A 25,914-nucleotide genomic window follows, 5' to 3' on the forward strand; every position below is an offset into this window, starting at 1 on the left:
TTGACTGTCAGTGAAGTAAAGTAATATCAAGGAGTGTATATATATTTATGCACACCCATATAAACTGAATCAATTAGGCAAAAAAAATCCAAACTAACAAACCTTGTCACTAGCAGAAGAAACAAAATTAAGACATTTTCTGTAATCCATAAGAGCATCTTCAATATTTTTCTCCAACTCTTTCTTTTTCTGAAAAATGTCACTGTTGACAGACTGAAGCATGTCAAACACCTCTGTAATATAGTTTCGATCTATACGCTTCCTTCGAAAACCATTCACAGTTTGGATTTGAGCTGCAGCAGTCTCTAACTATATTTTAATGGGAGAGAAACAAAGAGAGAGTCAAAACATAACCTTGGTTTCACAAATAAAAAGCCAGAATCATTGAGAACAAAGTCATGCTATACAGGACTGCAGTCGATTCTCCCAATGCCGTTTTTCCGAAAATAAGACCCACTTTTGAGTTGTGCTTGATTCATGTTCTTCCTGATGCTGCAATCTGTCTGCCTTTCAAATTTTAAAAGTGAAGATGGTAAATGCTTGATTTTTTCAAGTTATGTAAGTACCATGTTGTACACCTGCCTGCTCTCTTCAGAGCATTTACAAACACTGAATGACTTCTATTATCATTCATGTTAATTATAAATTTCAAAAAATATTATATGCATTAAATGCTCTTTTATAATTCAATACACTGTCATGTATAGCAACAGATGTACAAAATGTGTTCACTTGGCTCATGATTTTAAACTGGACAGTTTATTTTTGGAGATAGGGCTTATACTACGAACATCCTGAAAAATCAAGCAAAAGCTTATTTTTAAGCTAGGCCTTACTTTCAGGGAAACAGGGTAATAACCTACATCGCTTCTACCCTCGGTTTTCTCATGCACATAAAAACATAATGATACATAATGTCTAATTAATACACAAAAAATTATCAATACTTGTTTGTTTTTGGATTTTTGTATCATGTGTTTGGACCCCCCCCCCCTCAAGATGGCACCAGGCACTAGATGAGTTTAGTGACTAGTGATCAAAAATACTCAGAAATGAGTTAAATGATTGATATAATCAAATTAGAATAACACATATAATAGTGGAATTCAGTCTGTTCTTACTGGTTGGGTACAACCGATGCATAATTTTTTGTAATGAGATGGGGAAAAATAGTTTAAAAAATTACACCTGTAATTAGAGATCTTCTATATGTGGGTTCCTATTGGTTTAACTAATTTACATGGTTTGTAACAAACCAGATGTTTAATTACTAAAATCTTCAACACAAGTCAATTGAAAAGAATACATGAATAAACCAACCCACCTTATCTATGATTACTTCATCACTGGATTTGTTTTTGCTAGCCCACTGAAATGAAAAATGATTGGTATGACATGAAAAACAACAAGAATGCACTTAATAAAATGTCAAATCATAACATTTTCACAAAGCAAATAAGAATCTCTCGAGCTAATAGGTTTCTGTGAGTTTGAACATCAACTCAATGTTTTTCCAACGCTAGAGTTTGGCATCATCAGGAGATACTAGATGAAACTGTCTAAATCAGGGTTGGCCAACAGCTGGCCCGTGAAGGGATTTTGTGCGGCCCGTGACAAGGCAAAAGTAGTGAAAAAATTAAATCTGTGATCATTATTTGAATTATAGGTTCCAACAGCAGATTTCTTGATTAACAAATTCTGCTTACAAACTTATTAAATTAATTTCATCATACTAGAAATAACTAATTAACTCAATTAATAATGCAGCGGCTTATACACCAAAGTTGCACCACTGATGTGGCCTGCGATGCTGACCATTATGTTGGCCCACGAACAGAAAGGAGTAAAATAACTTTTCCCTGATCTAAATCATGGGAAAAGTTATTTTAAGACAAACTCTTGCTGAAATTGGTTCTTTACCATATGGCCACAAAACTTCAATTGGCTGGCAAGCTATACAATTGGTTCTTTCCCTAATTAAGATGTTGGACACAAAACAAAGGCATTCCTCTAGGTAGGAGAATCAGAGTTTGGCTTGACTTTATTGCTTAATACACACAAATACAAAGAGGAAACAAATACACCACCATAACAGGCAAAATGCCCAACGAGGTGGCTGAGAAAAAGATGCCCATAACAAATATGGATGTCATACATTTCAAAAATATATTCTTATTCTTTCTTCTTGTTGTAGTTAGGTTGTTTGAATATTTCTATTGCCACTCTGTATCATGGAAGGAAGCAATAGCTTCTGCCAGATATAAAGCCCCTTAAGTTATTTTCAATTTGATTGGGGGTCATTAATGAGTGTGAGATCAACAGCCATAGGCTCATCTGTTCGGCCCAGCTTACAGTTCTGTTCATGGTCTTCAATTTTGGTTGCTGTTGATCTTTGGGTAGACTTGATTGTACATACAAGATGTCCTATACATTCATGCTGTCACCAGAGGATCACTATGGTCTTTAGCTGATCAAAGAGCTTGACAGATTTTTCTTGTCAGCTTGACTATTGTCTTAATGTTTTGTCTCTTCCAAATATTTCCCCAATTCTTCAGTTTACCCCCTGCATTAATCCCCACCAGGTATTCTCTCTCACCATGGGATATCATGTATGTACAGTAGAACCTCTCTAATCTGGAATACTTTTCCAGAGAATTTTCTTTCTCTCAATCAGTGATTTTGGTCTTCTCCACCTAAATTTCCATTTTGGCTTTTTTTTATATTTGCTTCACCATTTTTTTTTTGTGTCCACTACAGGTTTTAGGCTTCTGAGAAAGAGGAAACACAATAATGTGCCTCAATGAATATGATTATCCAGAAAGTCAGCTTCAATCAAAAAAACTTTTCTTTTTTCATTTTGCTGCACTGTACATAATATAACCTTGTTATTTTAGAACTACTTCACCAAACACCAACTCTGGCCATTTCGCTATATTGCAATTTATCTCCATCAATGAGATGGGTTGGAAATGAAAGCCCCCTCTATCAGTGGTCGCCTCAAGCTTGTTAGAGAAAACATCTTATCTATATCCTCCCTCAGGTTCGAATCCAGGGCCGTGGCAGCAACCTTCATGGTGGTAGACGAGCATCTTACCACCATGCCACTCGGACACAAAAATTTCGATCTGATATCGATATCTTAGAACTGGTTTAACACCTAATTATTGTCTGTATCCAAGTGAATTTTTAAACGTGCAGAGTCAAGTGATGTGGCATGCACAAACTGCAAACAGAAAAATGCTTCAAGTATTATGAATGTTGTGTGAAGAATATGGAATCGAAAAATATGTTACGTTTTTCTCCAAAAAAAATGTGTGTGTGTATTTTTTTTCAGATGTTACAAAAAGGATTGAAGAATAAGTGGAGGGATTTTCTTATGGGTAATTAAAAGCAATATAAATATAATAAATAATAAATATAATAAATAATACATATAATAAATAATAAATATAATAAATAATACATATAATAAATAATAAATATAATAAATAATAAATATAATAAATAATAAATATAATAAATAATAATAATATTATAAATTAGATATTAGGGTTCAAATTATATGTTGTTATATACATACATATACAGTAGACTCTTGATAATCCGGCCATGCGCTAGTCTAGCCAGTTTAGTAATGCAGTGCATCTTCCACGTTTTTTAGTGAAATATTCACTGAGATATACTAATTCAAAAAACAAATTGAAGTTGTGGAAAAAAAACATTGAACTTGGATAAACCATTTTAACTGTATTTAGTGCTGTTTTTCCCCACCTTTCTTCCATTTTTCGAATTCAAATATCTCAGTGAATATTGCACTTGGAAACATGGATTTTTTTATTAGCCTTAAGAGGGATGGGCAACAACTTTATGATTTGGTTTTTGAGCAAAGGGTGTCTATATAAAAAGTTAGATTCTTATTTTAATAACTATACGGTCTCATGCAACATGAATGACATATCTGAGTACTGCACATTATTTGGATAATTTTTCTAATTGGAAGTATGCCTCTAGGATCAATGGTTTGCCACTAAAATGCTATGCACCCTGTATATTAATCTTCTTTCAAAGGAAAATATGAACCAAAGTGATAAACAAGTCATATTACTACTTTAAATTTGAAAACTTGAAAAAGAAACAAAACTTGACCCATAATCGCCTAGGTCTCAAGGGGTCTGAATTCAAGAAGTTCTACTTTACAATGAAGTTTACATGTTCTGTACAACCAAATGATTTATGCATGGCTACAAATTGATCCCACTGTTTTTCCCGGAAAACATCAGCAGTTTCACTTTGATGAACTGGTCTCTTTAGGGATTCTTTGTGCTTATCTCATTTAAATCTCATCTTACTTGCAGAGGACTTAAGGGTCATTCAAGTATTATGTCAGCATCGATGGGGGGGGGGGGGGGGTTTGGATTTGCTGACTTTTGATGGCAAGAGAGGAGGGGGTGGGTTTTGAAGGTTGCTTACGTCATCAACCACCCTTTTTGAAGATATGAAATATTCTAAGCTGCTGACAAAGGGGGAGGGGGGTCAGTAATTTGCTGACTTTTGCTGACAAGGGGGGGGGGAGTCAAAAATGGCTAAAAATCTGCTTATGTAATACTTGAATGGCCCCTTATGAACAACCCCCTTTGAGAATCTGACTCCAGAAGTACTTTTAAAACATAATTACGGCTCATTAGTTAAACTTGGGCTTCAGTTAAAGGTGCTATTACAGTGACTGCATTAACTTTGAGGATGTTTAAATGCAAAACAGTACACAATTTGAAAAAATAAATAAAATAAAAACTGCACAATTAATTAAAATATAAATTTTAAAGTGAAGTGGTGGAAAAATCTGGTATACCACTTGATGTAATTAAGTGGTATACATTAGCTATGACTTTGGAAAGCAACAAACTGAAGCAAAATGAATGCTGTAAAAAAAAATTTCAACAGTGAATTTTATACCAGAATGAAGAGGTTCAGGGGAAAAATCTTATACTAATGTTGAAGCAACTGTTCTAAAATAAAAGATATACGGAAGACTGGATGTTGTGAAGATATTTATTATTTGAGATGTTAATTTTTTAAGGAAGGAAAAAACTCATCTCTGCCTCTACCGGGAGTCGAACTCGGGTCCCTCTATTGCCGGACGAGTGCTCTGACCACTAAGCTACAGAGGAGATAGAGATTTTCCTTCACTAGAGCGTATATGTGAAGGAAAATTTCTATCTCCTCTGTAGCTTAGTGGTCAGAGCACTCGTCCGGCAATCGAGGGACCCGGGTTCGACTCCCGGTAGAGGCAGAGATGAGTTTTTTCCTTCCTTAAAAAATTAACATCTCAAATAATAAATATCTTCACAACATCCAGTCTTCCGTATATCTTGTCTTAACAAGTGGAGAGCGACATTCATGTCATGTTCTAAAATATTTGGAATTGAGGCAAAAAAAAATCTATAAAGTGTTTATGCCAAACTTTTCACCCTTGAGGCACTCTGAGAATTACAGCCATAGCCTGAAATATCTTGTGGCACACCAAACTGATCTCTAGGTTACTGCAGAATCCCTTGAATAGGCCATAACTTGAACGAAAAAGATTTATATCTTGTATTCCTCTCTGGTTTGATTTTAATGTGAACAATGGAAATGTAATAACCACAGTTTTTTAACCATCCTCTATTAACCTTGATTTCTTTGTTTGGTGAATGATTATGTTGCAAAAACTATTCATGACATCAATTTAATTCAGGTCAAAGCAAGACCTGTTAAAGCCAGTCTAGACAACAAACTAGTTAGAATTTTCTGTGCATAATTAATAATTTTTTCACAGCATCATTTTTAATTCTTTAAATAAATTAAAAATACAGTTAACAATTGACTTTATCAACCCCCCGTTTTTAAAACGAATCCTCTGGTCCCCAAGCAACATATTTCCTTGAACATCTTTCTCATTTACAAACTTTTGATTTTACGATGTGCTAGTCTGTACGAGTTCTTAAAAAGTCAAAATAAGTAGACTTTACAAATTTTGTGACCAGCTTTCATGAACTATAATATTTCAATTTACTTCCATTAGAATCAAATGGTGAAACTGCACTGAAACCGTTAATTTCATTAACAAAAAATGAATGCAAGAATGTTTAAAATTTAAATAAAAATGAAGCACTCAAAAAATTCAGATTCATACTTTCAGCCTTTGTTTGAGATCTGCAATTTCAGCCTCCAAGCATTCTACCTCTTTCTTGTATTTATTTGAAGGAGATCTTGAAGGGCTTGGAGACGATAATGAAGTAAATGAACCTCTATCTGACATCATTGACGCAGCAGTAGAAAATTGGGTAGTGTCACTGTCTTCTTCAGCATACTTCCAATTTTTAGAGCCAATGCTGTAGCTGGAAACAAAATTACACCAAGTTCATAACAAGTGACATCTTATTTAAAACATACTGTTTGACACAGTAATTTAGCGATAAGCATTAAAATATGATAAGTCTTATATAGTGGTACTATAAGTCACGATTTTTTAATTTTTTCCAAAAAGTAGCTTGCATTTTAGAAAAACTTTGATCCCATGTAAAATAATGGAGCTTCACTATTAATCTGCAGAACACTTTTCAAAATTTTATTACTCATATAAAAATTAGATAAAAATATAAAAATTAATTAGCATGGCTCAGTAATACGTATTCTATAAAGGATTCATATGCATTCATTCTATGCAGTATTATGAGGCACAAACTCAAATGATTAATACAATTCTCAGTGAAATCTGAATTATGGATGGCCTTGTCTATAAATTTGCCAGAATGTTTAATGCTTACAAGTTGAATATTGAATATTTGAACCCAGGTCTGACCAGTTTTATCAAACTAGTTTATGTGGACAAAAACCCTATACAATTTTTACAGTTCACCATTTTCCTTATAAAAGCAAGTTATCTCGTCAAAGAGAAGATGGAGGAAATACATTAGAGCTCTCTCTCTCTTTCCCTCTCACTACTGAGATATTTCACTGACAACACAATGGGCAGAATTAAGATTTTTTTTTTTTATGCCTCTGTATTATTTTTTCTTTCTAGCACTAGCAATATACAAATCATTTTTATGAATGAAGATATGAAAAGAAGGGAGGGGTTACAGTTTGAGGAGTAAAAATATATACATACAATATATTTTTATTTATATAATATTGTTGGCCAAGCATCTATACAATAGAATGTGTTGGTTAAATGTGACAATTATTTTACATTCTGAAGGAATTCAACTATCATGGGAGAATTCCTATATGGGGGAAAGGTGGATTGATGACAAAGGAAAAACCAGCTCTGCTTATCTTTTTTCCTTTATTTCCAAAATGTTAACAAAGATACAAATTTCAAACAATGCAGCTGGTACTTCAACCGTGGCCTCACACACAGTAGCAACGCCCCTAGGCTGCGAAATTTTGTAGGTCCCCAGGCCTACAACCAATCACTATTAGTTTACAAATTACTTGAGCTGAAACTGACTTAAGTTTTCACCCTGTAGAGAACTGGTGATACTTTTAAATTTTTGATACGTGGATTCCAATAAATAAGAAAAAAAAGAGAAATGTGAAAATTTAAATTTCTCTAAACTGCAAATTTATAAGATTCTAGATCTACCTGGAATATTTCTCCCGTTTTTCTTCTGACTTCGGCAGAACATACTGCTCTTTCAATAAACACTGGACTATGTCTTGGTCATTACAAGTGACTCCCTGGACTTCGAAAACAGGTCTGTCTTCAGGTGTACATGTAGTTATTATGACTTTCCTACCAAGAATATTTTGCTGAAGAAATTCTATGCCCTATAAGAAATACAATCACTTATTTAGAGATAAACATGGGTGGATAGGTAATGAATAATAGAATATGGCTTTGAAAATATGAAAATTATTGCTTAAAAGACAACCTGGATGATTATTGTTACCAAAGGAATCTTTATGTAGGATTTCCACTGTGCAATATAAGTATGAAAACACAAGATAATATATGCAAAATAGAAATAGAAAAACAGGAATGTCATGTAACTATCCACGTTATCAGAAAAAGTTTCATCTTTAATTATATACTGTACATTTTACACAGCAAACTGAATGTAACAAGCTATTGCTAATACAATACACATAAAAAAAATTGACAGTATTGAAAAAGAAGTTCTCTGGGGCAAAGGGCTGTCATCACACACATCATGGGTTCATTTCCTCCTCAAGACCATAGCATCATTAGGAGGTGTACAAATTTTGTGACTGGATAATGAATTTTTTTTTTATTTCAAATAATTACAAGAAAATAAAATATTGTTTATTATATAGAAGTACAAAACAACCAAGGAGACATTAGTCTCATACTGGTTGTTAGTCAAAATGTTTGTGCATGTTAAGATTAGTACAATAAATTAAAATTCTTGGCAGTAAGAAAAATTCTAATTAAAGAAACAAAATTAGAATTATGTATTACTTATATTGATAAGTGAAAAATAAACAACAGAAACAAAAGACAATAAGAGAAAAGAAAAAGAAATGTAATTAAATTCGACATGATAATAGGTGGTGGCAAGATATATACAATTGGTGAGAATAATATATATGTAACTGGGTTGAAGATGCTGTAACACTTATGCAATATGAGAACACGAATCAACATATATGGAATACAATACTGTACATATGTGCCAATGCAATGTATTAGCAATTGTCTAAATTTTTCTGAGCAAAAAGTTGGATGTGTATTTGACAGAATTTTTCCCCCCTTTTTTTCTATTTAGTTCGTACATTCAGTTGATAAAGCAAAGGGGAACAAATGAGAGTTATGTTTAAACGAAAAAGTCTGAGGATGTCGCAGAGAATTTTTCTCTAATGAGGTTGTTAATAAATGGAATAGCTTACCCTCGGAGGTGATAAATTTTAACACAATTGACACGTTTAAAAAGAAATACAATAAACATGTTGGGATAAATCGAGAAGCTATCTATACTTAGAATAAGACAACCAAGTCCGAGTTTTTTTGTAGAAAAATTTGTTCCTCAAGTGGGGGGTCGGCTTATACTCTGGGCAGTTTTTGATGATAAAATATTAACCCCCTTCATTCAGTAGTCATTTTTGTAGCAGTGCTCGAGAAACCGGCATTATTGGTATGGGACATGTTAAAACCCCACAGAACTGATAATCTCAATGATCGTAAAGCCTTCACATGTGAGCATCAACAAGTCTCTCAAAGACTATTTGAGGAATTTGTGGATCGAATGGATGAATTCCAATGATAAACTACAAAAAATAGTGCCTTGAAGAAACCTGACATTGGTCTAATGTGCCAATGGGTACATGAGGCATGGAATTCTGTTTCTGCAGAAATTATCATCCAATCCCTCAAAAAGTGTTGCATCAGCAATGCGATGGATGGAACTGAAGATATCTTCTTTGAGAGTGACAATGGCGATGACAGCCCAGATGAGGATAAAAACGAAGATGCTGCACCCCCATGATGTTCTCATGGATTACGATGAGCTTGGAGACAGAAGAAACGGTCTAAAAAGTTTGAATCATTTTCTATTGTAAATTTCCGCAAGCTATTCATTTTGCATGAAAATATAAGAATTTTTTCTCTCTAAAATGCACAGATTTTTTGGGGTCAGCTTATGCACGGGTTTTAATTTATTGCAGTTTTGGTGGCCCTGAAGTGGGGGGGGGGGTCGGCTTATACACGAGTATATACGGTATATTGTTGTAATTGCCTTTTTAATTGGGTTGCTGTGATTTTAAAATATGACATCCATATTTGTTAGGGGCAACTTTTTCTCAACCACCTCATTGGGCATTTTGCTTGTTGTGTATTTGTATAACCAATTATTACAACATGCAACTAAGGCTTTTCAGCCTACCAGGCACTACTTTGTTCAGTTTGATCATTGTGAATTTCTATCGACATCACACGAGCATCATCAATACACCCAGAAAGAAGCACGTAGACAAGAGGCACTGAGCAATTCAAATGAGTCCCACCAATTTTCTTAGTGACCACATAATTGTATTAATACTTGTGTGTGTTTGATTCAATTATATTTTTAGCCAGAATTATGTTAAATATTTGAGTATCAAAATTTTAATATTTAAAACACAAGTAAATGTTCAATAAAAATGAGGATCATTTCTCAATTACTTGACACTTTTTTCTCAGCTGCAAGTTGTGACAAGAAATAAGAACACACCTGGTAAAATAATTTTTTAACCTTGGAAAGTGGATTCAATGTCACAGTAGTCATAATGCATTTTGGAGCCAAGTACGGTTGCTTTCTCAATCCTTCTGGTAACTCAACCATCCTGTTGAAAGGAATTTGTTCTGAGTTGCCAAAATCTACGTAACGAACTGTGGCCTTCAAAAATAGAACAAGGAAACTACATTAATTTCATTTTGATTTCAAAGTAGTAAAAAAAATTGATTATAATACGTAATGGAGGAAAATTTTGCCACTTCATGTATACACCATTACTACTACTACTACTAAAGTAACAGTGCATGTGGGAAAATATGAATGCAGTTTAATTTTTCTGAAGAGTAATGCAAAAATGTAAAAAAGTTTCGAATTAAAAATATATATATATATATATATATATATACAGTCAGCCCCCCCCCCCCATATTCACTGAGGTTACGTTCCGGGGGTGACCGCAAACACGGAAATCCATAAATAACCAAAACCGTAGGTTTTTTTGTATATCTCGTTTACTGAACATCATGAGAAAGAGCAGGGTGATGCAGAAGTAGAAGGGAATGTAAAAGAAGGTGCAGTGATTGCTGGCGATGTTTTCTGAAAGAACATTGTAATTTTTCTGTTTGCCGTGTCGTCTTCTTCATATCAAGTTGGAGTAATGTTGACAATGCATCCTCTACCAATTTTTCTAAATGTGAAGAACATAAAATAGAGGGATCTGTCATTAAAATAATGTATTGCTGATTTGAGCTTGCAAAACCCTTCTGCTATGTTACTTGTGGTGAACTTGTCTTCTACTTTTTCATCTGGTACGCTTCAGTTTCAGGACAAGTCAGCTACACTACTTCCTCCTCAGCAAATCCAGTATCAAAAGAATTTTGAATATCATATATTCACTCTCAGGGCACCTCCTGACTTCTGGAACGAAACACCGTTTAAACCAATCCAGGAAAAGTGTTTTCATAGTCCAAGCCTTTTTATTGTTCGTCCAAAATACTGGGAGCTTTGGCTTATCCTTCCCTTCAATACTCACAGATTCGCAGATTTGAAAATGATGGTGGGCTTTATCATGTACTCATACGCATTTGCACAAGACACACAGTAAGTCCATCTATACTTTCCTTAAGATAAAACCAGGAGTTCGCTTTTCTTCTCTTGCTAAACTTCTTTGCTGCATTTTCTTCCAGAATAGTGTAGTTTCATCAGCGTAAACACCTACTGAGGTGCATAACCCTTCTCTTAAATAATTTTCTACAAAGTCTTTGGATGTTTCCTAGCTGCCTCCTGGTCAGCAGAGGCTTGATTGCCAGTGATTTTTACATTGGGTGATCCGAATAATTTCTTAAACCTATGAAACAACCTTTACTTGCATAGAATTCTGATGAAATGAACATTTCACCAGCCTTTTCCTAGTGGAAGAGTAAAATTTTTTGCCTTTTCTGTCATAATATTACAATCAATTGGAATACCATTTTGTATCAGCCTTGTAACCACAAAAAACACCATTTTCTGTATGAGAAACACGTAGATCCTGTAGGCACTGCAAAGTTTTGACTGCCACGGGTGCAGCTACAGCCACGACTGAACGAATTTCAGATTTCTTTTTCTTGATATATCTCACCGTAGATTCGTTGATTCCGTAATGGCGGACCACAGCAAGTATTGACTTCCTTTCACCAAGCAGAGTTGTCGTAAATATATCCAATTTTTCTTGTCAAGTTTTCACTTTTATTTACCTTTTCAAAGCATTATCAGTAGCACTAGAAAAATGAGCCATCCTAAACAAGCACAACTCAAATTTTGTAAACAAAACACGTGAATGATGATTGCTCAGTGTTGTCACAAAACATTTTCCAATAAAGGAAAAAAGCCCACAAATATTGGAAACCGCAAATACAGGGGGGCCCTGACTGTATACATACATATATATATATATATATATATATTTATTTATTTATTTATTTATATACCTTCCCATAACTCGCATTCAAAACCTTGCAACGATAAAACAAATTGTCACCTGTATATAATGCTGCATAAATCTGTAAAGAAAAATTTAATACTTAGAAAAAATATCACATAAAAAACTAAATAAGTAAAACACATGGAGCTACGGAGCTATTAGACCATGCCCTGAGAAATTCCACATTTTTCGCAGGCATCTCCTACACTCTTTTCACTTGTTGCAGAGACCTAGAAGGAGTCGCATTGAACTTTCCCAAGTGAATTTCTTGGACCATGGCCTAACAGCCCAGAATCTGCATTCAGTTCATTGAAATGCCAGTCATGAAACCCTAAGAAAATACTTAAAATAACTGACAAATATAAAAAATTACAATTTTTTTTTTTTTTTTAAGAATGACTTATGAAGCATAGAAACTGAACCTTCAGCAATCTTATGAATTTCATTATATGGGAAATAAGAGTTACACTGGTTCAAAGAGAAAAATGATGCCATAACTTCTATTATGACACTTTTAATTAAAAATAATGTACGTAATTCTTCCATTTTTGACAATAAGAATTGTGATCAACTGATCATTTTGATGCACATAGATAACTACAGCAGGACCCACAGTTTATAGCCGATTATGAACTGCAGCATTTCCCTCCCAAAGAAAGAAATATAGGTGGTTAACCTGCACTTGGAAGAGTCAATACATTTATACAATGTTTTGTTGAGAAATCGTTCTTTTAAAAGACATGCACATTTCACCAATTATAGTTGTTAAAAATATATTAATCGTTTCACTACTGGCAGTAGTAAATGGTTAATTTTAAGCCTATAACATGCCTTACACACATTATTGGGTGTCAGTATTTTGAAGTATAAAGACTGATATGTCTAACTACTATACAATTACAAGATGAAAGAGCAAGTGTGTGTCATTAACTGTTTTTTCTGGGAAAAAATAAGTGCTTTAATAAATCAACAGGAATACAAATAGCTGGACAAATCCCAATGATGGCCCTAGCTGTTTTTAAATTTTTAGGCACCAAAAAAATTTTTACCTGAAGAAAAAGTCCAAAATAATGCTTCTTTCTTTTTTTCTTTTTTTTTTGGGCATAGTGACCTTCTTTCTTGTTGCAGATATGCTGCAATAATTCCAGACATTTTGTGCTGCTCTCAGCCTGCAATTTAGTAACTACACAAAGAAAATTTTAGGTGCCAATACAATTTTTTAGTCGCAGTGGCAACCTGGCACCTAGAATTTGTCCACTCCTGCAAATATCAATAATATACCGATTTATTTATTTTTCTTCAAATCACCAGGAGAAGGGATCAGAGGGGACGTCTCTCATTGGTGTTTTTTAGTGGGGCACATGTCTGTTGGTATTGTCATAATTGAAATGCAATGTAAACTAAGTCACTTTTACTCATATCAATTTTATAAAAGATATTAATAAAATAATAAAATGCTCATGGGGCACATATACAGTAAAACTTCGATAAGTCATTACTCAAGTTTTTCAAAAATTGTGACAGCTTAAGGTGTCATCAGTTTCGAGTGCGATACTGATTGAACAATAGAAAAAACAATTTATTAATTTTTTTTTTCGTTTTATAGTATTTAATTTATTATGGTTCAATACACGGGTACACTTGCGGTTATACTTTTTTTAGATTTAGACCGCAAGTGTAATACACGGGTACGCTTGCGGTTTATACTTTTTTTTAGATTTAGACAGACCACAGCAACTGTTAGAATAGTTACCTTTTTCTCCTGCACAATGCACATTAATTTTCACAACACATTTAATTTTAATGCTTTAAATTATTCACCAATAGTTCATGGTACATCAGGTAATACAGAATTTAAAGACTGATATTGGCTTGAAGGGGCAGGGCAGAGCAGACATTAGAAGGTCTGTTCCATTTGGGAAAATGTCTTTTTTTTTTATCAACAAATATACATATTTTGCTCAAATTTGAAGCCCCCAAAAAGTTTAGGTCCTTGAAAATACCTCCCTTGCCCATGCAGAAATCAGGTCCAGCTTGAACAGTCCCTAACAGTTACAAGAACTTTTTTTCAGTCAGCAAATGAACTTTCTCTATCACTTTAATCACTCAAGTATTTCCTTTTTGATACCAAGGTTTTTCTGGTTGCTTTGGAACATATAACAATGCATTTAATCAAGCTCTTTCTTTGAAGGGATCCATAGAAATCATCTGCTGTTCTCTTTCAAGCTTTTCAATAGTGATAAGTTAACCAAAAATAGCAATGAGTAAACAAGGGTTTAATTTGTTATTTACGAAAACTAGTTGGGACAGAAGAAAAAAAGAGAACTTGAACAGAGTGACAACTTATCAATGTTTATTGTATGTCCCAGTGGTAGCAAATGGGTTAAATACGCTAATTAATAAAATTCAGTTAGATGTTATGCCCCTGTAAAAGTGATTACACTTTTTGTAAAAAAACACTAGATTTACAAAATTTTCCCCAAAATATATAAAACAAATTAGGGCTTTTAGTATAAATAAATATCTTATATATAAATGTCAAAGTATGTATGTATGTTCTTTATACAAATCTACAGTTTTAGACCGATCGTTGCCAGATTTTACATATATACTAAACAGGACCGGGATTGAACCGTAGGCTACTTTAAAAGTTCGTCAGAGCTGGGCAAATGCCCGAAATGGGCGGAAAAACTGTCGGGCAACAATGGTTTTGGGGCCTAAACAATTACTTTCGGAACGTTTACTTTGGTTACCGTGGTTCCCAACAATGCATTTCAGACATGTATATGCTTTTACAATAGTTTGTCACATCTTTAACGCTGCCATCATAACAGTTTATTCCTTTATAATGGTTTGTCACTTTTCCAATCCTCCCAGTAATTAAAAAAACCCGGGAAGCGCCAGATATTTTTGCTTGCATGTATACAGGGTGTCCTGTAAGTGCTAATGTGGCCTTTATCTCATCAACCACCCATCGTTGAGGTATAGTTTCAATTTAAAAAGTGCTTAAAAGGAGTTTGAATAATATTCGTTGCAGAAGCTGGACATATGACGTCACTAACAACAGAGAACAACAACTACGACGATAAAACAGGGAATAAAAATGTTCAACGCCAGCTGATGAACTCAATGCTTGCCTCAAATCATCATCACTCTACTTCACCAAACACCAACTCTGGCCATATCGCTACATTGCAATTTACTGCCATTAGTGAGATGGGTTGGAAGTGAAGGTGCTGTCTATCGGTGGTCGCCTCGAGTTTGTTAGGACATCAACACTCTGGCACGAAGCTAAAAAATTATCATTATCCACCAACATGCGAGTTCAACTGCAAAATCACTCAGCACTGCTATCATTTTCACATCAGTTGATCAAACTTGGCAATGGAAGAATTCCCGTAGACCCAAGCACTGGACTGATAACATTCCCAAATTGATTTTGCCAGTTATTATATATATAAACTCAGTTCAAGAACTTGCAGACAAAGTCTTCCCAAACATTCAACAAAATCACCAAAACCATGAGTGGCTTTGTGAGAGTGCGATTCTGGCACCGAAAAATGACAGTGTGAACAAGATCAACGGAAAAATCCTAAAAATTATTCCGGGAGACTCCACATCTTACAAATCGGTTGACACTGTCACAGACACAGCGCAGACAGTTCTGTATCCTGCAGAATTTCTGAACTCTTTGGATATTTCGGGTGTGCCACCACACAACTTGACCCTCAAAGTCGGAGCCCCTATAATGATTTTAAGAAATTTGGACATACCGATACTCTGCAGTGGCAACAGACTCTGCGTGAAGAAATTGCACAATTACATCATTGTAGCAACGATTCTAACTGGATGTGCTGGAGGAGAAGACGTGTTCATTCCACATACCCCAATTATCACTGAAGAAATGCCATTCACTTTAAAGCGATTACAGTTCCCGATTCGTTTAGCTTTTGCCATGACAATCAACTAAGCGCAAGGACAGTTGTTAGTAGTGGCAGGTATCAACCTACATGATCCCTGTTTTTCACACGGACAGCTTTACGTCGCCTGTTGGTAATCCTAAAAATTTGTACATCTACACACCAGATGGACAAACAAAAATATTGTGTATCCACAAGCGATTGCCTGAAGTTTTAATTAAAATATTTAAAAATAAAAGTAATTTTGTTTTACTTAATGCAGAAATATTTTTATTAAGAAATAATTAATAAGCTATATATATGTAAATTTTTTACAGGGCGGGCAACGTCGCCGGATATCAGCTAGTTCATTATATTATTCAACATATTTGAATTGGTTTTTTTTTATTGTAAGCATATAATGTCAATGGTACTTTAAAGTACCAGGTTAAACACAACTTATCATGTTCCAGATAATTTTTTGTAAAAAAATGTTCTTGGGCATTAATTAGTACTAAAATGACCTACCAAAAAATTTATATAATTACTTCATTTTTTCGTAATGTGGTAGTAAAAGGGTTAAAAGTTCTAGCTGTTTTAAAAAGAAATGAACTGTAAATAAATTGGAAAATTTGATAAAATATTAACCAATAAATGGACTTTCAAAATTTTTCAGGCAAAAAGTCATGTTAGAAAAACTCTGAATCTTGGATTCCATCTAGAAAAAAAAGGCTAAAACAGACTAATAGGGTTCAGAGATTTATTTTCCTTTTCAGATTGACCAGTTTACGTGATGCTGATTATTAAGTAGATAAAAAAGCCAGTTCTACAATCAACTCAATGGGATTTTTGGAATTACACCAATATAAATGTATATAAAAAGCACAAACACAAAAAAAGAAACATACTTTCTTATGATTAGGTGTTTTATTCATTCGTGGTAGAGAGATGCATGTTTGTTGCAGGGTGGTAGACATCCGATTTACTGCTTCTGACTTAGTTGCACAATGGCCAAAGAATGTTACAGCATTTTCAATGTACGTGCAAATTAATTCTCGTTCTTCAGGCAGTGTGAAACCAACTCCACTTGTCTAATTACAAATAAGTGATACATAATTATTTAGTTGATAAAAGTAGTAATAAAATCATACAAAAGACATTACAAATGAAAGCAAGAGTTAATACCAGTTTGTACAAAAAAAAATAATTGTCATCTTAAAAAGTGGGACAATCAGCTTCTCAACAATGGAAGAAAAAACTCCTTAGTAATGGACTAGGTAATGAAAATCCCCTTCCCCTCTTAATTTAAGACATTTCTATACAAAGATAAGAAGCAGATTGTTGTTAAGAATGATGACACTGTGCTGGTTGGATTTGGGATGAATTGAATCATAAATATGATTCTACATTGCGACAAAAGCAGAGAATCCTGATTCTTATATTATTTATACCTGAAGCATGTTTGAAATATTGTAAACACAATCCTAATAATCAGAGGTGCAAACTTACGATACAAAATATTTGATAAGCTCTATTTGTTCCTTGATTGATTTAAACAAGGGTTCTCAACCTTTTGTGCTCCATGGAACTTTTGCGTTAACCATGATAATGTCTACTGTCGGACACAACAAAATAACATTCAGTGTACAGCAAAATGTAAACACAATGAGTTGAGTTTTTTCAATCTAGGCTCAATGACCCCCTGAAATGACTGCAGGATAAGAACCCCTAGATTAAAAGTAATCTAAAAAATTTGTAACCCATAAGAAAACATCCATCTATCCATCTATACAGTTCAAGTACTTGGAACGAATATTTTTATGAATCACATTGAAGGTTTCAAAAGAGCTCCTTCACAGCTTTGTTTATAGTTTTCCTAAATTGCATTTTGCTCATTTATAGATTGTGTCAAGCCTTAAAACAAATTGTTTTGCACTGACCTGCAAGAAGTCCTCAGCTGACTGAAAACGTTCTGCTGTAAAAATTCCTGACACTTCACTTATAGTTAGAAAAACTGGTGGCAGATGGCAACTACACATAACAAGCATTACACAGAAACAAACTACAAACTTCACGTCAGGTTTCACTACACATACACACACATTCCCACATGCACCAATTCGTTAGAGGTCCGCAGGGGAATGTGGACGAGGTAAATGTGTGGTTTAGCAGAAATAAAACTTCCTGTGTCCAATAGTGTTTTCTATGCTGATCTTAAGTGTTCTTGAAGTTGTTCTGCAGCAGCATTGATTATTCTGTGATGTATGTTGCCGTTCTCAGCATATCCTGCTTTGGGATGTTAAATACATCATATTGTGGCAATGGTTGAATAAAGATCTTGTCATGAACCTCAAACACAGTATTCAATGAATTTTTCTCATCAACACTAAACACACCCACCCAACCTCCTGTTCCACAGAAAACGAATGTTATATTTGATGGTCGTTAAATTGGAAGTTTAAAAAATAATAAAATTTATCCTAAGAAAATCCAATATTTAGACAGAATTAAATATTATATTATTCATTTTGTTTTTGATAAGACCTGGATTGCACTATAAAAATTTTAGAAAGTTCATTTCTAAAACTTGAAAAATGTAACTATTAGGCTTATTGGTTGCTTTTTTCAAATTTCAAAACAGAACTTTTATCAAACTTTCAATAAAAATATCAACCTTTGTAATACTGGTCTAAGCAGTGGAATGAAAATATAGCAGGTTAAGGGCTGTATTCACCGACATGGTTTAAACTGTAGTCACAATTTTTGGATAAGAGATCAACATAGATTGGTTGAAAAAGTGGCTCGAAATTTTTTTGTATCAGCATGTATCAGAAGCCACTAGGGGTACTGCTATTTTGGATTTAGTTCTTACTAGATCTGAGGATCTAGTTGAACATGTTTCAGTGGGGGAAGAGTTTTCTTCCAGTGATCATCGTATCGTCAGATTTCACTGTAACTTTTCCTCGGGTAAGGTTGATAACAAAAGATTAGTTCCTTGTTTTCGGAGAACTAACTTTGATGTTTTGAGAGGAAGGTTAGCAGAAGTTTTCACAGACCGGTTGGAATCAGTAGGGGTGGTAAGTCAATGGGAAGAATTTAGTACGAAGCTGTCCTCTGTTTTGATCGACGTCATACCCTTTGTTCGAAAAAAGCGTGTTTGTACATCGCACCCTCTATGGTTCACGGATAGCGTGCGGAACCTTTATCTTGAAAAGCAAAGGGCATTCAGAGAGTATAAAAGTGGACAAGGTGCCCTATCATTGTTTACTGATAAAAGAAGACTGTTGAAGAAAGTGATAAGGGATAGTAAAAAGGAAGTTGAATCTAGGTTGGCAGATAACATTGGCTCTGACCCAAAATCATTTTTTCGATACGTCAATAATGGATGTAAGGGGACAGTTGGCCCCCTCTCGATAGGAGGCTCTAGGGTAGAGAGCAATGTAGGCATGTGTAGTGCTTTCAATGATTTTTTCGCGCCGGTTTTTGATGGAGATAATGATATTCGATATACGGGTATTGCATGGGGTAATAAAACCCTCGACGATATTCAAGTAGAAGACATGGAGGTCCTAAATCTTCTAAGAAAAGTATGTGCAAGCAAAGCACCAGGACCAGATGATATCTATCCCAGGGAATGTGCTAATGAATTGTTGGGGCCAGTCGCACAAATATACAGGAGTAGTGTTGCTGAGGGTATCATCCCAAGAGATTGGAAACTTGCTAACGTTGTTCCGATATTTAAGAAGGGTAGTAGAGAAGCGGTGTCAAATTATCGTCCAGTGAGTTTGACAAGCTCCCTCTCGAAAATTTTGGAAATTATCATCAAAAGGCAGTTTGTGAAGTGGATAGACGAGAATAATGTATTGTCAGATAATCAGCATGGATTCAGGAAGGGGAAGTCATGTGTAACTAACCTCCTTTGCTTCTATTATCACGTGACTAAGGCTTTGGGTAAGAGCAAAAATGTAGACGTTGTTTACCTTGATTTCCAGAAGGCATTCGATCGGGTCCAACATGTCAAACTGTTGAAGCGTTTACACGAGATTGGAATTGGGGCAACTTGCTTAATTGGATAGAATCGTGGTTAAGAGATAGGTCACAACGAGTTATGGTGAACGGGGAATTCTCTGGTTGGACAGACGTCACAAGTGGAGTTCCTCAAGGAAGTGTCCTTGGCCCCCATACTTTTTTCACTTTTTATCGATAAACTCGATCAGCGTATCGATGGGATTACTAGCAAATTCGCAGATGATGTGAAGCTAATGGGGGTAATCGGGAATCAAAGCGATAGGTAGTTGCTCCAGACCAACTTAAACAAGATTGCAGCATGGGCAAATTAATGGAGCATGACGTTTAGCGTTGATAAGTGCATGGTCGCTCATTTTGGTTCGAACAAACCACGGTTCTCTTACGAGTTTAATGGTGTCACTATCCCGGATGCAACTAGGGCCACCGATTTGGGAATTCTCATTGACGAGCGACTTAGGTTTTTCTGAACATTGTTCAGAGGTGGTCAAAAAAGCGAATAGAATGCTTGGTCTCATTTTCAAAAAGGTCTCTTCGCGTTCTCCTAAAGTCATTCTTCTGCTTTTTCGAGGCTTAGTTCGTCCTGGAATGGAGTATGCTGTAAGGTTTTGGAGACCATACCTACAGAGCGACATAGACTTGTTGAAGGGGGTGCAGAGAAGAGCTACGCGTGTCCTTGTTGGTACACAGGGCTTGAGTTATGAACAAAGACTTCATTTTTTGAATATGTTTACATTGGATGAACGTAGGTGTCGAGGAGATATGATCGAAGTGTTCAAAATTTTCAATGGGATGGATAGGATGGACCATGAACGTTTAGTACACCGCCAATCGACTGCTTTTACAAGGGGACACCAGTATCGATTGGTGAGGGACAATGCAAGGTTATGGTGTCGCAGGGAATTTTTCTCTAATAGGGTTGTTAATAAATGGAATAGCTTACCTCCGGAGGTAGTATATTATAACACAATTGACACGTTTAAAAAGAAATACGATAAACATGTTTAGGTAAATCGAGAAGCTATCCATTCTTAGAATAAGACAACCATAGGTATTCTTTATGGGCATTGTATAATATTTTATCATGTGTATATGTTGTTTATAATTTGTAATTGCATTTTTAATTGGGTTGCTGTTCTTTTTTTTTGAAATATATGACATCCATATTTTTATGGGCATCACCCACCTCATTGGGCATTTTGCCTGTTGTGGCGTTGTATTTGTATAAAAGCCTGAATTCAACCAATCCGTGTGGATTGCTTATCAAAAAATTGTGACTATGGTTTAAATCATGTCAGTGAATACCGCCCTAAAAGAATTATAAAATTTAAATTAATTGAAGTTCATGTGCAATAGGTCAAACTCAGTTAAGGATAGACCAACTAATATTTCCATGAAAAAAAATAGGAAATTGCGATAAATACAGGCCATATAGTCACCCCAGTTAAGAACAGATTTTGTCAATAAATTTTTCTGAAAAAAGAAGTGGGGAGAGCTGAGATCATATGTATAATCCTTCAGGTTTCATCTCATTGTCAATTCAATAGTTTTTATATTTTTTTAAACTTGATTTTACGAAATACTAATTATAGTAGAAAAGAAAATCAATTTTGACATCTTACTGGGGAAGATTTTGGAAGATCTGAAAATGAAGAGCTGTCTTTACGTTGCAAAATAACTGGACTCGTACTTTTGAGACTTGGTACAGGAGACATTCTTAGTGGACTCAATGGTTCCTCTGAAGGAAAAAAATACATATTAATACTAGAAGTATGTGAAAAATTATAATTCAAACTCCATATCATACTTATTAACTATTCAGCATACTTAAATATTAAATTTCTTAAATTTTCCAATTGCAATAGAGCTTGGGCCACGCTCGGTTTTGAAAGTGAAAGTGCATCATACAGACAAATTTGTAAGAAACAAAATGCCCTCATTCAATTCACCTTTTGAAATGGAATAGATTAAGACTGATCGCCCACTGGAAGCAATTAGAAGCGATAAACAAGTCACACACAGCCATGTCTATTTGCATGACTGATACCATCGCACAGAAAGTAACAGAACATTATGTACTGCAAGCGATCATGAGCGAGTAACAGCAGCTTACGAGCAACGAATCCTGCCAAATCGGCATTTTAAGTGTCTTGTCTTGAGCAGGTGCATCATGGTTGTTTATGTTTTTCACGCCACTTGTGCAGTTTTTCAACCCCCCCCCCCCCCCCCCCCTGGTTGTAACAAGTAAGGATGGGATTCTTCCTTGTTGACCCATTTTTTAGATATTATGCGAGAGATCATGTACCCTTTTAGAGCCCAAGGACCACCCAGCTACTAAAAACAACCAAACGTCTCGCTAGTATTCAGTCACGGGCTAGTTTTTTCATTTAATCTCTCAGCTAGAGGGTGAAGTCTTCCAGTCATTGGACGAGTATGAGACTGCAAGTTGGGCTGCTGGTGTTCCATATAATTAATATTGCTCTCCTTTGTAATGCTTTATAAAACCTCCAGGTGAGACATCATCTTTGGTCTTGTTTTACTGAATTGTGTTTTTATAAATATAAAAACACAATTAGCTTATTACAATTATTACAGGATAACATTACAGAAATGTTTAAACAGTATGAGGTTGTTTGCCTTGGCTGGGGTTAGCCATTGAGCTCTGCCGAAAAATTTGAACTTTTCATTTGATAATTTGTTTACCATGTACAAGGCCTACCATTACGGTTCTGAAATTTTACAATTCTAATATTCCTATGTTATGAGAATATGCAAATTGTGACATTTTTTGCTATGACGTAACCCTTCTCATCCTGAGACAGGTTTCTGTAGGTCATTTGGACTGAGGAATTGTTTATTATTGTATAAATATGGCTTGGGACTAAAGCTCTCTCTCTCTCTTACTGTTTGACTTGAATCTGTTATACTTCTGTACCGGGGTTGTACTTTCATATACAGTTGGCCCTCAATATTCGCAGGGGTTACGTTCCAGGGGTGACCGCAAATACGGAAATCCGTGAATAACCGAAACCATAGTTTTTTCTTGCATATCTTGTTTATTGAACATCTGAAAAAGAGTAGGGTGACGCGCAGAGGTAGAAAAGAATGTAAAGGAGGTTTGGCGATTGTTGGTGATGTTTTCTGAAAGAACATTGTGATTTTTCTGTTTGCAGTTTCTTCTCTTCATATCAAATATGTTGGAGTATGTTGACAAGGCTTCCTCTACTAATTTTTCTACATGTGAAGAACGTAAAATAGAGGGATCTATGTTATGAAAATAATCTATTGCTGATTTGAGCTTGCAAAACCCTTCCGCTATGTTACTTGTGGTGAACTTGTCTTCTACTTCTTTATCTTGATCTTCATCTCGTACTGCTTCAGTTTCAGGACCAGTCAGTTGCATTAATTCCTCCTTCAATCTAGTATCAAAAGAAATTTGAATAGCATGTATTCATTAACAAGGTACCTCCTGACTTCCAGAACGAAACACAGTTTAAACCAATCCAGGAAAAGGGTTTTCATAGTCTAAGCCTTTTTATTAGTCGTCCAAAATATTGAGAGCTTTGGCTTATTCTTTCTTTCAATGCTCACGGATTCGCAGATTTGAGCATGATGGCGGGCTTTATCATGCTACCCATACAAATTTGTGCAAAACAACATAGTAAGTCCATCTCTATTTGCCTTAAAACCAAGAGCTCACTCTTGCTTAACTTCTTTGCGGCATTTTCTTCCAAAATAGTGTAGTTTCGTTAGCGTAAACACCTACGGTGCATTACCCTTCTCTATCAATAATTTTCTACAAAGTCTTTGGAAATTTTCTAGCTGCCTCCTGGTCGGCAGAGGCTTGATTGCTGGTGATTTTTATATTGGGTGATTCAAATCGTTTCTTAAACCTATGAAACCAACCTTTACTTGCGAAAATTCTGATGAAATAGACGTTTCACTAGCCCTTTTCTTATGGAAGAGTTACATTTTTTGCCTTTTGTGTTAAAATATTACAATTAATTGGAATACTTCTTTGTATCAGTCTTGTACCCACAAAAACATCATTTTCTGTACGAGAAACATGGATCCCGTAGGCGCTACAAAGTTTTGACTACCATGGGTGCAGCTACAGCTACGGCTGAACGAATTTCAAATTCATTTTTCTTGATATATCTCACCGTAGATTCGTTGATTCCGTAATGGTGGACCACAGCAGGTATTGACTTACTTTTGCCAAGCAATGTCAATGTATCCAATTTTTCTTGTGAAGTTTTCACTTTTATTTGTTTTTTCAAAGCATTATCAGTAGCACTAGAAGAATGAGCCATCCTAAACAAGCACAACTCAAATTTTGTAAAAAAAACACGTGAATGACAACAACTAAGTGTTGTCAAAAAAAAAAATTTCAATAAAGGGGAAAAAATTACCTTTATTTTCAAAAAGGGGATTCTTTCTCGTCTTCGCCATGGTTGGGAACGGACGTGCTTTTATCGCGCTCCGCTCATTGACCAATAGAAGAAGTTTTATCCAAAACCGTTGCCGAGGGATTACCGAAGGATTATCCGCCATGTCAGTGCGCCCTTGCGGGTGATTCTGTGGGTGGGAACAAATCAGGTAAAAGCGAATATTAGTGAGTCTCTGTCAGAGTACCGGGATTTACTATTATCCGCTAGGGAGGGGGGTTCAGATCTGGCAGTGATTCCAGTGCTGCCAAGGGGTAATAGGGGTATAGGAATAGGATCCAGCAATTCAATATAGGCCTGAAGGACATTTGTTCCTCACTTGGGGTCACGTTCATGGAGCTTCCCACATTTACCAATAGGTGGCTTCATTTGGATGGGATCCATCTAAATAAGAGGAGGGTCTGGGAGGTTTGCGATAGTCTTAGGTCAGGTTTTTTACTCCCAGACCACGTAGTCGGGAATGCGGGTTAGTTAATGGTAATCACAACAGTACTGACGGGGAATTACCCACCTCTGACTTGGATGGCTTCTCGATTGACACTAAAACAGCGGACAAATTAAAATGTGCGTTAATAAATGCCAGGAGCTTGGGTAACAAGAAAGATTTTTTAGAAACTATGATAGTTGTGGAGGACTTGGATCTTATAGCCATTACAGAATCTTGGGCAAACGATGGGGATGAATCGTTCTTACACATCTCCGGATTCGATACTTTTTTGAGAAATAGATCTGATAGGAAAGGGGGTGGAGTGTTGATATACATGAAATCCTGTTTGAAGGCTAGAGAGTGTAATGTGCAGAGAAGTGATATTGAAACCATATGGATTGAACTTGAGAACAAAAGACGTCATAAACTTATTGTTGGGTTTGTTACAATCCACCAATTAGGGATCCAAACTACATCGCCAAATTGCATGATGAAATTTCCTACATGTGTAAGCGTAAGAGGGTTCTCATATACTAGGCGATTTCAATTACCCAGGTATTGATTGGGAGAACCTTTCATCTGGAAATCAGTATGAAAGAGACTTTTTTAAGTTGGTGCTCGAAAATTTTTTATATCAGCATGTATCAGAAGCCACTAGGGGTACTGCTCTTTTGGATTTAGTTCTTACTAGTTCTGAGGATCTAGTTGAACATGTTTCAGTGGGGGAAGAGTTTTCTTCCAGTGATCATCGTATCGTCAGGTTTCACTGTAACTTTTCCTCGGATAAGGTTGATAACAAAAGATTGGTTCCTTGTTTTCAGAGAACTAACTTTGATGTTTTGAGAGGAAGGTTAGCAGAAGTTTTCAAAGACCGGTTGGAATCAGTAGGGGTGGTAAGTCAATGGGGAGAATTTAGTACGAAGCTGTCCTCTGTTTT

At 35.4% G+C, this 25,914-nt stretch overlaps 1 protein-coding gene across 5 annotated transcripts in view; it reads right to left on the bottom strand.

The window, feature by feature from the left end:
• The window catches only part of LOC149089039 (serine/threonine-protein kinase 31-like), a 123,329-nt gene that overhangs the window by 62,036 nt on the left and 35,379 nt on the right, over positions 1–25,914 (bottom strand). For 4 of the 5 annotated variants that reach the window (XM_089236790.1, XM_089236783.1, XM_089236794.1 and 1 more), the window contains 8 exons: positions 21,725–21,840; positions 16,985–17,167; positions 12,185–12,256; positions 10,212–10,376; positions 7,628–7,812; positions 6,173–6,377; positions 1,325–1,369; positions 103–309 (listed from right to left, as the gene is read on the bottom strand). In XM_089236790.1, the coding sequence (XP_089092916.1) occupies positions 103–309; positions 1,325–1,369; positions 6,173–6,377; positions 7,628–7,812; positions 10,212–10,376; positions 12,185–12,256; positions 16,985–17,167; positions 21,725–21,840 (1,178 nt within the window). The remainder of the gene's footprint in view (positions 1–102; positions 310–1,324; positions 1,370–6,172; positions 6,378–7,627; positions 7,813–10,211; positions 10,377–12,184; positions 12,257–16,984; positions 17,168–21,724; positions 21,841–25,914) is intronic. The other variant, XM_089236801.1, reaches the window with a different exon arrangement.

This window comes from Pholcus phalangioides, unplaced genomic scaffold (genome assembly GCF_987345545.1).
Source record: "Pholcus phalangioides strain wild (caught in Gottingen) unplaced genomic scaffold, Ppha-v1.0 ptg000002l_1, whole genome shotgun sequence".
NCBI classification, from domain to species: Eukaryota; Metazoa; Arthropoda; class Arachnida; order Araneae; family Pholcidae; genus Pholcus; species Pholcus phalangioides.